Source organism: Chaetodon trifascialis, chromosome 1 (assembly GCF_039877785.1).
Source record: "Chaetodon trifascialis isolate fChaTrf1 chromosome 1, fChaTrf1.hap1, whole genome shotgun sequence".
NCBI lineage: Eukaryota > Metazoa > Chordata > Actinopteri > Chaetodontiformes > Chaetodontidae > Chaetodon > Chaetodon trifascialis.
The window spans coordinates 7,748,864-7,764,974 of record NC_092056.1 but is presented as its reverse complement, the minus strand read 5'-3'; the positions used below and the strand labels follow the sequence as shown (position 1 = coordinate 7,764,974).

Genomic DNA, 16,111 nt, shown 5'->3' with positions numbered 1-16,111 from the left:
CAACCTGCTGAGCAAAGGATGTTTGCGCTGAAAGCTTAAAAGCTCTCAGTGTTTTATTGTGAAAGTGGAAGAACTCATGAGTAATAATGTTTGAATTTATCGCTGGAGCTGATGACTTTATCAGCGATGATTTTTAATTAAATTATCATAAAAAGAGCTGTGGCCATTTAGAAGAAGTCACTGGAAAATATTCAGTGAGTTTGGTCTGTGGTTTATATGATTACAAAGGTTAAGTGCGGCGGCAACTATCGATTGTTTTTACTATCCAGAAATTATTTTTTCAGTAAATCACGAATGTTTTAGTCTTTAATTTAAAAAAGCGTGGCCCAATTTCCCCCAGGCTTAAGTTCACTTGTTAAATTGCTTGATTTGTTATTCGATCTACTATAGCAGAAGATCGAGAAAACACGAGCAGTTATTCAGTCTTGGGCTTTTCTACCACGGTCACAAATTGAATTATTGTCCTCTGAGGGTTTGGCGCTGCTTTTATACTCAGCTCCCTTTAAGAAATTAAGAAAAAAAAGATGGTTTTCGAACATGAAGTACATAAATATATGGTTGACTCATCAGTGTTGTCTTATTTATCACCAATTTGGGGCAATGAATGCTTCAGCACTCTCAGATTACCTCTTTTCCAGTATCTCTAAATCCTAAACTGTGTACATTAAGCATTTTTCCAGGACATTGTTTTGGATTTCATTCAAAATGGCGACGCTGAAGGGAGTTATTGGAAGTTCCGGTGAGAATAACTAATCTATTGTGAGGACTGAGTGCTGGACTCTGTTCTGTGTTTGTGATTTATTCGTTTTGATTATTACATTTTTCTTCTCATTGTATTTTTTTGCTCCCTTTTCACTTATTTTTTTGTGCTATTTATTGATTTTCAAGTGATATCTTTATTCAGTTATATATGTAAAGTGTGCTAAAGGTATAAAATCATTAAATATACTTAAAAAACATTCGTTTTATCTTGCTGCAGTTGCTATATCTTATGCACAAAAAATGGTTATCCATATAAATATATATACGTATTTTTCAATGCAAGTAAATGAAACGTCCCTTCGGCACTGAACACACGGTGTACTGATGATTAAAGCATCATGTTAATAACCCGTTTTGTCAGTAAACTATTGCTGTTTTAGGTGCAACATTAACCGACCGCCTTGTGAAAGTCGTGCAACAAGCAACTTGATTACTTTTCAAGGGGAATCCTGACTCGACTCATGTTCCTCCCAGAACTGCTTATACAGTAAAAGCACACTGGCTGCCAGCTGCTGCCTTGTTAATGTTAATGAGGGGGTCAGAGGTCAAACGGTGACCTCACAGGTTTGACAACATGTGACCGTCAGCAGGCCTCACAAGTCTGAGAGAATGGTATCACAAACTAGGCCATGGCTGTTCTTGGGGAGTTGTTTTGGGCGAGGTCCGTGTTACTCAGAGAAAATCCTGAGGGACGCATTAAAAGCAGAGAAATAACTGCACTCGGCTGAACAATCACTTCATTTCACACTTATGATAGCTTTCATGTTAATGGACAAGAATCATATCCGACTTTTAGTTTGGCGGGAGACACTTTCAGTTTCTGTTTGTTGACTGATTGAGTCGGATTAGACGCAGTTATCATTTTCGTGTTTAACTTGTGCTTAATTGCTCAGGAAAAAGCAGCCATTGCATTTCGAGCACGTTCATTTCCTGTTCTTTGTAACAAAGCAGATTAGCCCTCATTTTGACACCCCAGAAGCAAGGGATTGTGGGAAGTTAAGAAGCATGTGAGTTCTGTGATTACATTTGACAGAATTATCTGAACAGAGAGGCTTTAAGTGTTGTTTTTCTGCAGATACCCTATCAGTGTTTATCTTTTTTTGTGTGTCAGTCGTTAGCAGAGCTGCTTCTTTCCCCATCAGCTGCCAGTGGTTCCCTGATCTCAGCCTAACAAGCTGGGCTGAGGGTGATTAATGTGGGCGAGACCCTCCAAGCCTCTCAGAGGACGAGCGGGGCCACAGCCCGAAAGAAGTCAACTGCATACTTTCAGCACACTGTCATCTTTTGCTTCACCAAAATCTGCAAGTGACAGGCTGCTGAAAACTGAGGGGGAAGTGTTGCAGCAATTATTATAGGCTGTTTACTACCAGTCATTTTCACTGCTCCTTCAGACACACATCTGTTTCAAGAGCACTGAAATCAGCAAAGAAATGCCGGATGTTGTGGTGGTTTCAATCAGTGCTGAGAACATATATCCTGTATATTTTCCATACTTCATCATGGAGATGTCACAGAGAGGATTACAGAGACATGCAATGTCTACATAAACAAATGGAGGACCTTAGAAACCTAGCCAGAGAGTATTTGACCAATCAAGAGGACATATTTTGGTAAACGCTGACAGGGAATGAGCGTTTGTAAAGACTAATAGCGCCACCTTGTGGCGCAAAGAAACTGGCCTGTTAAAAAGATTATTACCTGGTTTCCATAGTGACTTTTTCTTCCAGGTCCGGGCTCAAACTGGAGTCACAGGAAGATCTTGATGAAAGAAAATGCTTTTTCAGTTATTAATCACAACCATTTGAAATAGGAGTATTTAGCTGATCAGATATTACTTTTAAAATCCCAATTAGAAAGGCCATTTTAAAAAACAACCAACCAACAAGAACCAGGAAGTGATGAAGAATATAATTATAATTACAGTTTGATAGTGTTTCCTATGGCTATAACTGACTTTATTTGATTGTCCAAGGGTGTCAAAACTCCATTAAACTGTAAGGAATGATACTTATTTTGCTTTTTTTTTTATCAATTTTTAGATTTTTCCATATTAAATGTGCAATACTGTGCTTTGAGCAGGCAGATCTGCTGCTGATGGCATGTCCTTCCACCCACTCTGTGTTTCTACAGCGCGAGGCGTTTTACCTCACAGTGAATATTATTTGGTCAAATTAAAAGTAAAGACCAAGAGCAGAGCTCAAAGAAGGCGTGATGGTGAACGTTTAAGACATTATCATGACAGAGCCGAACCTCTAAGGGAAGGTCCTGACATTACGTTCCATGGAGCAGCCACTTTAATTGGATCCAACCACCACAGCTGGTGGTTTCTCAGGCTGACACCATCTCTGCTACTGTGTATGATTGAGTGAAACCCTTGAGGTGGTGATGATTTGTTCAGAAAACCTGAAACCATATGGGCCTCTTCTGTTGCTATGACCATACTGAGCTTAAACATGCAGTTCAAATAATACATTTTATTTCACTTTTTGTGCAGAACCGAAGTGAAGCAGCAGACGGGGAAGTCACAGCAAAGTGTTCAGTCTCCTCTCTGCAGCTGACGGTGTGTGCATCTGTGTGTCTCAAAAGTCTTACCAGCAGCTCTTCCTGTGTCTTTGCTCACATTTGATACCAGGGGAATAAACCCTTCCTCTTCTTTGTGTGGCACATGGCATTGAGCATTCTGATTGGCTGTTAAACACGACAGGAAGCAGTAATGCCACCTTGGATTCCGCCACAGTAAGACAACAAATGGCACTTTGATGTCTGAGCTACATAGAGACATAAAACTTTGACTTTTTTTATGTTCTCTGAATGTTTTCTTTACATGAACTGATTGTTTCTATGTGTCTGTCATTTAAAATGCGTCTGACTAAATGCACACGTGTAGTTTGCTGAGGACAAACCAGTGCAAGAGGTGCATAGAGGTAACTTCTCTAAAGTTGCACATTGAAGTAACAGTTTTATACTTTCCTTTTTATACTGCACAATAAAGTAGCCATGCAGCACATGACTGGGGGTGGAATCATATTAATGCCCTTGTTGGCCACGTCTTACCACAAATTCATATTTTGCCAGTTCACCAGAGTTATTACTTTTATTCCAATGTGTGTGTTGTGTGATATGAAGAGGTGTCTTGGAGCGAGTTGTGTTTTTGTGTTTGGGGGTTTGATCAAGAACGAAATAACAGACAAAGTGCAGTAATCCATTCTGTAAAAGTACTGAAGATGTATTTGATTACACTTTATGGGGAATACAGACATTACTATTTGCATATTTTCCAGCTTATCTGAGCGTAAACTGCAAATCTGTTTCTGCAGATTCTGTTGACAGAGAGCACATTTGAATTCTACATTCAGAGCGGAACAAATAAGTGGGATGAAAAGTTGTTCTCCAAAGTCAAGCAGGGGAAATGGGGACACAAAAACAACAACAAATCAAAATAAATGAACACAGGACAAATTTAGCCGATTAAAAAAAAGGGTTCTGAAAGTCTGCCAACGTTCTGGTAATTTCCTCCCGACACCAGTGATTGTGCTTAAAGTTTGAGTAAACACCAGCAAATTCAGCCTGAGAGACAGAGACAGGATGTTCTGCAGGCCAGCAGCTGTTCTCAATACAGGGCGAGGTGGAGTGTGCACAAGTGTTAGGAAAAAATCAAACAGTTCTCTACACATATGCTGCACAATATGTGTACTTTAATGACTGAATAATAAGATATTCAGGGATGCTATGTCACATGTTGACAGGACTTGGTGGATTCAACATTTTCAAGATGCTAAAAATGTTGAATGGGTTTAAAATGTTCATTTCTTGTGCACATTGAGCCTCCAACAAAGCGCTGCTGAGACCTGCTGCTGAAGGCTAATGTACACATGTGACAGTCTATGAATACGTGTGTTATTGTCTTTGCAGGACTGGCTGTTTCAGACACAGCTCGCTGCTTCCGGACACGATGGGCATCTGGTTCTCCATGTGGAAACGCACCAGATGACCGACACTCAGAAACACCTGGTCACGGGTCCGCACCTGATCACACAAAAAAAACACGGGTTTGCATGTTAAAGCCTGCCGCTCTTCTCCGCTCCTCATGCATGTGTATTCGAGATCCAACAGCACAGCTCTACCTGCCCGTGTGGATCGACCAGCAGCAGGTGGCGCACGGTGGCTCCCTCCATACCACTGAGGACATACTGACCAGAGGCAGAGCTGCTCTCTCTGACCAGGAAGTCCCCACTGCAGGTGAGGAGCGACTCCGCCTGCTCTCTTCCTAACCTGCCATCAAGGGCACAAAGAGGGAGATATACACGAGCACACGGACACATTAAAGTGGGTCATTCAGGTACAGGGATGCTGATTACACACCTGCCGTGGAACCAGCCCTCCTCCTGGATCAGGTCCTGGATCCGTGTCTCTGGGAGAGGAGCGCACTGTTCAGCACTGAGCTCAGATTCCACTGACGGAGTTAGAACTGAAGAGGAATATAACAGCACGCCAGGGTGGGTTTCTCCACCCAGGACTAAGTTTAAACCAGACTTTTATCTTGCTGCTCTGTTGCATCGAGTGTTAAATTAATAGGTTGAATCTAGACTTCTCTTAAAATCTAATCTCAATTTATCCGAAAGATCCTTTTAAATCAGCTCCAGATTTTGAATCTCCAATTAAACTCTAATACAGAAAAGCTGGAGTTGATCAAACATGATTAAGTGAAAAGTTTGCAGATGCTAATTTTCTTCTTCTACAGCTCTGATACTGTAGCACAAATAACACTGAAAACTATGGGTTTTTCATTCAAGCGTTAACTGCTGTGTGATGTAGTGGTGGTGAACTCGGGCTGGGAGTGTACTGATGATTTTTACCTGCAGGTGGAGCTGCAGTTTCTTCTGTGATGGAGCAGTTTTCATACAGTGAAACAGGCTGAGACGAACAAACCTGCAACAGAGGGAGAATGAGTCATGCACACAAGACAGAGATCTTTGCTTTTGTGTGTGTGTGTCTGCGAGTGTGTGTGCACTCGAGGGGCAGTGGCGGCCTAAAGGTTAGAGATGTGTGCTCATGACAGGGAAACTGCTGACTCAGTTCCCAGATGAGCACAAACATTCTGGGAAGTGAATGACAAGTGTTTGTGTCTTCCTTATTACAAGCCACTGAGGTGTCCTTGAGTGATGCGCTTAAAGCTCAGCTGCTTCTGCTCAGTGGCCAACAGATACCGTGGGATGAACAAGGCAGCTCCAAAGTATGTAAACATATGTGCTCAGTGAATTCATCCTGAATAAAGGGAGCTACTGACAGAAGAGAGGCGGCAAAACCATCAACACAAGGTCAAACTCAGCTGTTATTGCTATAAAATACAATGCAGTGCATATAAAACAACATGTTAGTACATTATTACACAATGTTAGTACATTATGTCCACAAGCTGGACCTTCTGTTTGCACTCAAACTTCTCTTTTCAAGCTCCTTGTTTGTGTTTTGCTGTTTCGTTTCACTCTCACCCCCTGAGGGTCAGCATCTCTTTTGTTTTCCCCCCTTGCGAGCCGCAGGTCCTCTATTCCCCCAGCGGGTGGCATCTTTCCTGGGATCATGTTGTAGTAGTCTCGATTCTCGCTGACTTCACCCTCCTGCTTGGCCTTTTGGTCTGGTCTTGTCTCCTCTGGGCTCCACTTATGACAGAGTGTAACTGCTGGCCTGCACACATGAAGTTATCTGATGTTCACGTCACACGGCCTCTGCTGTGGAGAAGCTCCGCCACAACTTCTACTAATATAATGCACACACAACTACACACTAACACACACAATACTAAGACAAGTGCTTGCTCCTGAGGGAATTGTTGGGTCTCTGTAGATAAAAGCTGCACCAGCTCTATATGGAAAGTGTCCTGAGACAACTTTTGTGATTTTGCGCTGTACAAATAAATAAAATTGAATTGAAATTGAATTAAGACAGAGAGACACACTGAAATCAAAAGCACAGATTCTTTTGAATTTGCAGAATAAAACTTGACGGAGGGTGAAATATACAGCACATTTTCGTTGTGGTGTCACACCCATAAGACAGCTACACCAGACGGAAGGACAACCTGGGACTGGTGGACAGGAGCGATGGCGTGTGGCTGAGAAGCTGGCGAAAACGAGTCTCAAAGGCCTGACCGATGCTGTTGATAACCTCGCCGGCTCCACCCTGGGGACACTCCAGGATGTGACATGCTGACAGACAGATGGAGGGGGGGTGTTTTGTCCGTGATAAAGACACTAAAACACAAGTGCAGTGGAAGCTCGGCCCTCTGTAATGATGAACTGCCCCTTACCTCTTTGATTGAGGAGGTCCTTTGCAACATAAGCGATGTAATCTGCCATGTCCTGTAAACAAAAAACAAGAACAGCGTGGCTTAAAGCGAGGCTATGCAACTTCTGCTGAACAGCAGCCACTGTGGCAACACATGGTAATTACAAGTAATAAAGTCATTTACACAGCCCCATCTGTCTAAAGTTGGCTAACGTTAGCTAACCTAAGCTAATGGTCACGCCAGACCAAGTGAGGCTGCAGCAGCAAAACTCCAGTTATTCCCTCTTTGGAAGGTTACATAGTTGGCTTTAAAGGTATTTCCTGTATTTCTCTTTATGCCTGTGTACGCGTTCATTAACAAGCCCCCTCACAGTCTGCAGATCAGTTTATAACCTGCACATCTGCTGGTTGGGACCAGTAATCAGCTTTTTGATTCCTAAGTTTGCAGCACATTCAGACATTTTCAGTTAATGATCATCGGTGTGGATTCACTGTTTATACATTCATACATTCGTACAAGAGCAGAGTCAGCTGAATGTGTGTCACCACAAAGCCTCTGTGGCAGATTGATTTTAATCCCCCCGCTATCTTCCATGTGTCCGAGCCAATTGAGCTGAGGCCGAGAGCACACTACAAGATTATTTTAGCTAATTAATTAAACAGTGAACTATAATCCCATCCATGTTTCACAGAGAGAGACTACCCTCCTGTCTTCTCTAATCTTTGGCCAGTGCAGCCTCGCAGTATCAGAATTTTATTCACTGTTTGTTTGAGCTGAAAAAGGGGAGTTCATGGATGCTGAGCAAAACATAAACAAGAGTTTTTGATTGTCAAGCAGTCTGTAAAGCAGGATTTGACATAGACAGCAGCTCATAACTGACACGTCCTACTGGCTGTGCAGGCATTAACAGAACTGCATTGATTTTTTTCTGATATTCAGCCTTCAGAAAAATAATGCAAATTCTGTCATTTGGAAGTAATGTGGGCATGGAGAGAAAGAGGAGGAAAACAGATAAGAGTAATTAGTTTGAAACTGGCTTGGCGAGGTGACAATGAAAGCACACACCGGCCTTGATGGCTGTATTAAATCATGAGGATTTCATGACTTGTTGCTAATGCATTAGCTTTATATTTAACCCAGTGATACTCTGCCAAAATATGTAATTATTATTATTACTTTTAAGGATAAAAGTTAATTTTATCTGTGTGGAATCCTTAAAATCCTTTTCTATTTGCAAGTAACATGTGAGATTGACAGTTATCTAGTTTTTATACAGTTTTTATATAGTATAATATACAATAATAACAATCAAATGGCTGCCATGGAAAACCAAACTGAAACAGGAAGGAAATGTGTCTGATAGAGGAGGTGCATCACAGAAATCTTATAATAAGGTGAATTTAGCACCACATGGATATACGTAAGTACAGACAGTGAAGATGCATGGGAAGAAAAATCAGAGTAATCTCTAATGTTGTTTGCTTGCATCCTTCATAAATGCAAACAAAACAAGGAAAAGTGGCGTAACATCATTGCAAACTCTTAGATTAAATTCAAATAGCAGGTTAAACTACTCTGAATTATACTTATTGCTTCAGATATCTTATGACTCATCATGATGAAGGATATTTTTCAACACGTGTGCTCACTTCTGCTTTTGTACTGCAGTTATCAAGAATCTACTCTTAAGACACCTTTGGGGCTCGAACTCTTACCATTAACTTTAAGGGTATTTTTAAGCCGCGAGGAAATTTTATTAATAGCTTTTATTTTTACGCTTGTGAGCAGCAGTAAAAGTGAAGGATTTTTAGTTTTATTTGTCACATCAGTCCAGAGTCTCACTTTCTCAGATCTTGCGTGACCAGTTGAAAGTGAAGAGAGGTCAAGAGTTGGCAGCAAACTGCAGCTTTAATCAAACTAAATGAAATTACTCACTGTACATGTGCATGTTTGTGTCCCTATCTGGCCATGAACATGTGAAAGATTTGAGAACATGAACGTACTGGGTCTCCTCCAGAGGCAAAGGAAATGGCCTGCATGGGGTGATGGGCAATCTTCTGAGGAAAAGAAGAGAGAAGAACAACACGGAAGCAGAGGAGGTTTTTTTTTTTTTTCCACTCCATGCCTCAACAGCTCAGATGTGTGACAGATGTGATTAGATTAAGCGTGTTGAAGCTGTAACCTGTAAGGAGGAGGCGGCGATCAGTGTCACGCTGTCTGTGGAGACGGCGAGGATGACCCTGCTCCCAGAAAAATGAAGGTCGATCCGACCCAGAACAGCAGACAGCGCCTTGCATACGGGCTGATGAAGAGTCACAGTTATTCTGGTTATTTCTGTGTATCGGTGTGTGTGTGTGTGTGTGTGTGTGTGTGTTTGTGTGGGTGTGTAGTAACTCACCCTTTTAGCTTTCACAGCTGTCTTGGCTGATGTCCTCTCACACAGTCTGCTGATTGCCTCTCTGCACTCAGAAACACACACACACGCACACAAAGTTTATAAGCATGTACACACACATGCACGCACACACACACCAAACACAGAGATACCTTTGTACATCTGTGATCCAGCATGCTCTGCTAACATGTGATTTGCATGTGAGCGTATGAGAGGAGGGAAACGACATTACAAGGAGCTCATATCAGTAAAATAAAACACACTGTAACATCACATTAAGAAGTAGCACTACACGCAGGGGTCAAATATAAGTTCATTTACTCAAGCATGGAACTTACTTGTACTTCACTTTAGTATTTCTATTCAATTTATACTTGTCTTGTACTACATTTTAGAGGGAAATATTGTAACTCTACTGCAGATTGAGATTTTACATACAAAAAGATCCTTTTCTTAAGTAAAAGTACCACTACATTTAAGTGTACTTTATTACAAGTAAAAACCCAGCATTCAAAATCCTTTACATATCAAAGTAAAAGTACATCTGCAGGAAAATAATCCTGACAGCGTTAATACTGATGCATCCGTGTGTGCAGCGTTTTACTGACGTAGCTGCTTACACAGTGAGGTATTCTAGTCCGGTGCTTTTCAACCCTGGCGGTTGGTCACAAGATAAATCTGGGGGTCTTAAGTTGATTAATGTGGTGGGACAAAGTAAAAAACAAAGTCCTACTGTGCAAATCTTTTTTCTGAGCAGTCACAAGTCTTTTATAAGCTCAGACTTTGTTAATGTAAATGTTTTTATGAAAAACCTGAAAAGTAACTGTAGTCATCAGATGAGTGTAGTGAAGCAAAGAGCACAGAAATGTAGTGAAATATTAGTATAGAGATGCATAAGATAGAAGTAAGGTACAAGTACCTCTAAGCTGTTCTTAAGCGTACTCAAGGAAACGACCTTAGTTATTGGCTCCACTTCATCCAGATACACCATTAAAACGCTGCTGGCACATTAACGCTTCAGCAATAATGACCCACAATCATAATTATTTAGTAATGAGTATTTTTACATTTGACGCTTCAGTACATTTTGGATAAAGATACCTCCATACTTTTACTCAAGTAAAAATCTGAACACTCTATTTTACTTAATATTTTTGCAGAGTAAAGTGGGGAAAAAGCAGAAACTCTGCAATCTGCACCACCCAAGAAACAACACCTCTGCATGCATGAGCTTCACAGTACATGAAAGGATCTGAATGTACTTTATTTATTTTAGAAATCCCACATTATCCTCCTGATCTCATGTGTTTTGTGATCTCAGATTTTTTCTTCTTATTTTATCAAATTGATTTTAAGTCTGTGGAAATGCTTTAAGCTCTGTAGTCTGTGTTCTGCTCTTGACCAGCAGACTCCTGTAAAAGAGATACTGACTGATCTGATTATCAGTGAGCTCTTTCCTAAAAAGATAAAAAATAAAATCTGACTCTTGGGTCAGAGAGGTCAAAGCGAACAAACACCCACACACTATTTTCTTTTTCCAGGAAATGCTTTTCTTCTCCTGGAAAACAAATTGTATGAAATGAACTGAGGTCTCTCTCCCTCTCTCTCTCTCTCTCTTAATAAGACCATGAGAGATCATTAGGAGGAAATTCTTCTAATTGGATTTTCTGCCCCATCATTCAGCACCATTGTCGTGAACAGAGGTTGCTGTGTCCATCGGCGCTTTTGGCATCCTGCGCTGGGATGTCAATATCAAGCGAAGAGGAAAAAAGCCCTGGTTTATGAAACATTATACATTTAATTTGATTTCCCCCTTTGAAACCTTTTTTTTTTAAATGAGCCACACATGTCTGGCTCGGCAAATATATGTTAAATGAATTCAGGGTAAAGACGTTTGCTCTTGTCTTCTTCCGTTTACATGCAAAACATCAGCTTTTTCATGCATAGTTTTATTCTGAGACCGTGTCAGCAATTAGATGTACATTTGTGTGTGTGTGTGTGTGTGTGTGTGTGTGTGTGTGTGTGTGTGTGTGTGGCCCTCCTACCGTGTGACTTGCATTCTTGTGTCAAAGTTGAGGGTTCTCATGGACTGGGTAACCTCCACGCTGCCCATGTACTGGAAAAACACAAAAAAAACAGCCGTTGATACAGACAACGCTCATGTTTCCATCCCCTTTCCCTCAGCTGAGAGACAACTGGACGGGCTATGAGACGATTAACAGGAAACAGGAGACTTTTCCTGACTTTTCTCCATTCTCAGTTTCCTCTCTTTTACTTTATATTGATTTAACTCAAGTAGCGTCCTCTCTTCAAGCCTGTAAAAATTATGCAAGGAAGGAAAATCCCTCTGCAGTCGAGTTGCAGAGTTGACTTTTGATGGGTCATGTCATCACACATTTCACAGAACAAGGCCGTCTTTTCCAGTGCATTAAACAGCTGTTTAATTGATAGCGACTGATTTTCCAGCAGATTTTTGAGGTCAAAATTCAAGTTTAACTGAATTTTCCAGAGTTGTGTAACTCTACTATCTGGTCCGACTGGGACTGAACTCCAAAAATCTTAAAGCTTGGAAGAAAATCAGAAAGGACGGAGATACAATATTGGAAAATTAAAAGTAATTATTTAAACTGCTATAGTCTGCAGCATCCCAGACAGCTGCTTTGTTGTACTACATACTGAGTTTCTTTTGCAGATGACAGCCAGCTGTACATCTGTAGTGCCCCACGATGTCAAAAACCTAAATTGCTGCTCAAGGAGCATTATAAATACTGCTGCAGATTCAAGGAAAAGCCTGTTTGACTGGACTTGGCAAGAGGAAAACTGCATTTTCCCTCTTGAGAAATAGCAGAAGGCTGAACCTTATCGTTTCTGACATTACATTTTGACTGCTGCAGCAATCTTTGGTCGGACTCCCCAAAAATCTGTAAAAAATCAAACGTGCCAAACTGGCAGGGACAATGCTGACATGCTGATCTGCAGCAGGTCAAAGTTCACCCTCTCCATTTAGCATGTTAGCATGCTAATATTTGCTAATTAGAACAAAGCACAAACTACAGCTGAGGCTGAATCACCAGTTTTCAGGTATTTGGTCAGAAATCAAAGTTCTGGACAAACTGAAGATGGCGCTAGATGAAAAGTTCAGGGATCATTAAAGTCATTAAGATTCATCGTCTAGGATCGATGTCTGTCCCAAATCTGGTGTCAATCCAGCACACAGATGTTGAGATATTTCACAGGATAACAGATCTTTGACCTGCTGGAAATCGCCTCAGGATTCATCCTGACGAGTCACTAAAAACCATCACAGCTTCCTGTGATGTTTAGAATTGCTTTTAAAATGTGTGGCACCTTCACATATGTGAAAGTCTCTCCTTCACACTCACAGCTGCTGGCTTCGGTCACAGAGCGCCGGAGCATTAAATGTACATACAGCTGTGCTTATGGACCAAAACTGTGTTACAGCCCGTCCAAGATTTAGGCCATGTGCTCGGATACACGTTAGCCAGCCCCACTTCTATTGGCCACCGGCCTCAGCAGAGCAGACCCTATAGGCTGGAGGCAGGATGAGTAAGTTCATTGATGGAGACCAGACTTAAATCAATACGTGTGTGTGTGTGTGTGTGGGTGGGGTGAGTGGGCAGGAGGGAGTGTAATGTATGTGTGTGCTTGTTTATGGAGGACGGTCAGACGATCCGTTCTCATTTCCATCAGCGGTCAGCTCACGGGCCCCGCTCCTAATCACCCATGTGGACACACCTCCGGTTCTAGGACAGCATGGGCTCTGCTCATACCGGATACGTTCACACACATGCACTCATTCACACATGCATGCACGCACACACACACACACACACACACACACACACACACACACACACAGAAGCAGAGCAGATAGAGAGAGGAGCAGAGAGCCAGGATGAGTCACTACTGCCTACACAGGAAGCTCTATCTGAGAGGGAGGGGGTGCATGTGCAAAAGTGAGTGTGATTGTGTGGATAGAGCACAGGGAGACAGAGTGTGTCTGTGTGTGTGTGTGTGTGTGTGTGTGTGTCCTGTGTTCACCTGTGTTTGTGTAGGCAAAGGCTGGAATCAAACAGTGTACCTCAACTCTCTGCTGGGACCCTGGATGTGCGGTCAGCTGCACCTTCTTGCATGGTGTGAAGTGAAGAAGCTTTAAGCTGACACACGCTCTTTTAGTCACATCACAACAATTTTAGGCGAATTGTAGGCAAAGTGAAAACATGAACATCAGTTGGACAAAGGAACTTCACACACACAAACACACACACTTAGCTGCAGTTTGCAGATCTGTGTCTGTCCACAGCAGTGTGTCTTCATGCACTGTTACCGCTTAACATGTGGTACCTTGATGTGATGGTAAACCGCTCTGTTTGCTGTCCGCACCGCTGCACAGTCATCTGCTGCAGAGGAAGTCTTCAAACAGCACAACCCGTCTCTGTGTTGCGAGCAGGGAGGACAGCTGGGGGTCCAGGGGAGGCTGGCCATCCGATGCAGTGTGATGGGTCTCTTTGTGCAGCTCAGAGCCGAGTGAGTTAGGTTTTGGCCAGTCGATGGGGGAACGTTGAGGGAAGGTTGGCTACAAAATCTTTGATTAGACCCCGAGTCCAACTCTGATCTGGACAGGGGTCTGCCACTGTGTCCATCCGTGGCTCTGTCCCCGGCTGCGTTCATCTGTCCCCTCAGGCCCCGCAGGGAACCGGGACTTTGCAATCGGATGTTGGCCATGCGGGGGATGAAGTCCCTCAGAGTGGACGGCCCGTGGTGTGTAGGCGTCCCAGGATCCAGCTGGGCAAAGTCAGAGTCCAAGCAAAGGTCCCTCTTCAGCGGCAGCATTCTTTGGGGCCGATCCTCCAGAGACGTCAGCGAATCGTTGCGCAGACGGCTGTACTTGGTGCGCTTCAGCATGCCTGTGGAAGATGAAAGTGCTCGAATCAGATATGCAGCACGGTGATTTTCATGACACTGATTATGTCTGGAAGGAGGACATAAGTGATGAGCTACCTGGTAAGAGTCCTGTCTGTGATCTGAACCTGGGAAAGGTTTGCTCTCTCATAATCAGGGAGCTGGACAAAGGGGAGCACTGGGACAAAGTAAGAAAGAAAGAAAAACCTGCCAAGAATCAGACTAACAAGCACAGTAATCACACACAGAGGTTTGACTGGAAGTAGGAGACAAAATAGAAGCATGAAATGCATTAAGTTGATCATTTTAGTCAAACTGATTATCAGCTGATCTTACTGCGCCTCGTCCTGTGTCCTCAGACTATCAGATGGGATTCCTCCTTTGTGTTACAGTAGATTCAACTCACCAGTTTGGGACTGGGGATGTCCAGTGGAGACTAAAGTCCAGTCTGCTCCGCTCCAGTCATGCTCAGCACAGTCCCGTCCCACTGACCAGACTTTCTCGGTCAGTCGGCAGGCTTCCACTTCAGCTTCACCTCCACATCAACTTTCCTCCCCTCTCTTTGTGAGGCGCAGCAGATATTGTGCAGCTTTTATGAATGAACTTTTTCTTTTTTTTTTTTATGAATGAGAGGCTCTCGCTCACTTCCTCTGTCTCTCTATGACGGTGCATGCAGATGAACGTGTGAATGGAGCAGAGGAGAGATTGACAGACGGCCCCTAAGGCTCTCTCCCCCTCCCTCACCCATAAACTACTATCCAATCACAGGCGGGTAGGGTGACTCATGCTGTACACACACACACACACACACACACACTCACACACACTCTTACACACTGAAGTAGAACCAATACAGTACACGAGTGCTCTGTTCGTCTCCTCTAACATCAGTTGCACCTCAGAGATGCAGTTAAAGTGTGTTATTAGTACATTATTAGCTTGGCTTTATCAATTTTCTCTTAATTTCAGAAAATTAAGGCACACACTGTGGAAATAGCTCAGACTGAATTGATTTACACAATAAAAGACAATCCATAGTGTACCTAACGCACTGATGATTCAGATGACCTGCATGAGCACACAAGAGGAAGGAGATTTAAGTGAGACATTTGCATTTCTGTTTGATCCCTATCGGAACAATATGCCGACTAAAGAGGGTTTTACATACTGCAGTTTTTCCTGATTGGAAGATCATTGTGTAACAGTGTAGCAGCACTTTCATACTGAATTCATGAAAGGGAACATTTGTGACTCCAGATTAATTCAGATTTTTCTCTGAAACAAATGACTTACAGATAACATGACAGCTGCAGACTGTGTGTGACAAAAAAAAAGATTAGACAAGTCTTCAGCTCTGAGTGCATGACTTAGTGCTCAGCACAGCTTTGTCCCTTCCTAGTGGTCGCTCAGTAGAACTGCAATCTGCAACAGGCTCGAAAATGTAGTTATTTAAATGATCAATTAATTGATGTTTTTGCACATCACATTCTCTCAGAGCAGCAGAACAGGACTTGTCCAGTAGTCGAAAACCCAAAGATATTTAATTTGCTATCTTATACAACCAAGAAAAGCATCAAATCGTCATATTTCAGGACCTAGATAGAGTTTATTGTTTTTGATTGGAAAGTGACTGAAACGATCAAAGCAGCTGTAGATTTCCTCTTCATCTATTTCAGCTCTACTGCCATCTGACTGCGTGCATGGCGGAGAAACAGCGGACAGAAGACGAGGCAACAGCCAAAAGA

The 16,111-nt window shown here is 42.5% G+C and overlaps 1 protein-coding gene across 4 annotated transcripts; it reads right to left on the bottom strand.

Moving 5' to 3' along the window:
- Nucleotides 1–3,969: 3,969 nt before the first annotated feature.
- Nucleotides 3,970–15,080, bottom strand: LOC139331995 (SHC-transforming protein 1-like). 4 transcript variants are annotated; one of them, XM_070963673.1, is made up of 14 exons: nt 14,773–15,080; nt 14,466–14,544; nt 13,809–14,371; nt 11,489–11,559; nt 9,447–9,507; nt 9,231–9,350; nt 9,052–9,105; nt 7,070–7,121; nt 6,842–6,968; nt 6,255–6,447; nt 5,619–5,691; nt 5,125–5,173; nt 4,887–5,034; nt 3,970–4,788 (listed from the first exon to the last, which is right to left on the bottom strand). In XM_070963673.1, the coding sequence occupies exons 2-14, from the start codon at nt 14,515–14,517 to the stop codon at nt 4,660–4,662; spliced, it is 1,692 nt and encodes a 563-aa protein (XP_070819774.1). In that variant the 5' UTR covers nt 14,518–14,544; nt 14,773–15,080; the 3' UTR covers nt 3,970–4,659. The 4 variants fall into 4 exon arrangements, with proteins under 4 accessions (XP_070819774.1, XP_070819749.1, XP_070819766.1 ...); XM_070963648.1 differs by having other exon boundaries at nt 5,125–5,230; nt 14,773–15,052; XM_070963665.1 differs by having other exon boundaries at nt 4,521–4,788; nt 5,125–5,230; nt 9,052–9,102; nt 14,773–14,895.
- Between the last annotated feature and the right edge of the window lie 1,031 nt (nt 15,081–16,111).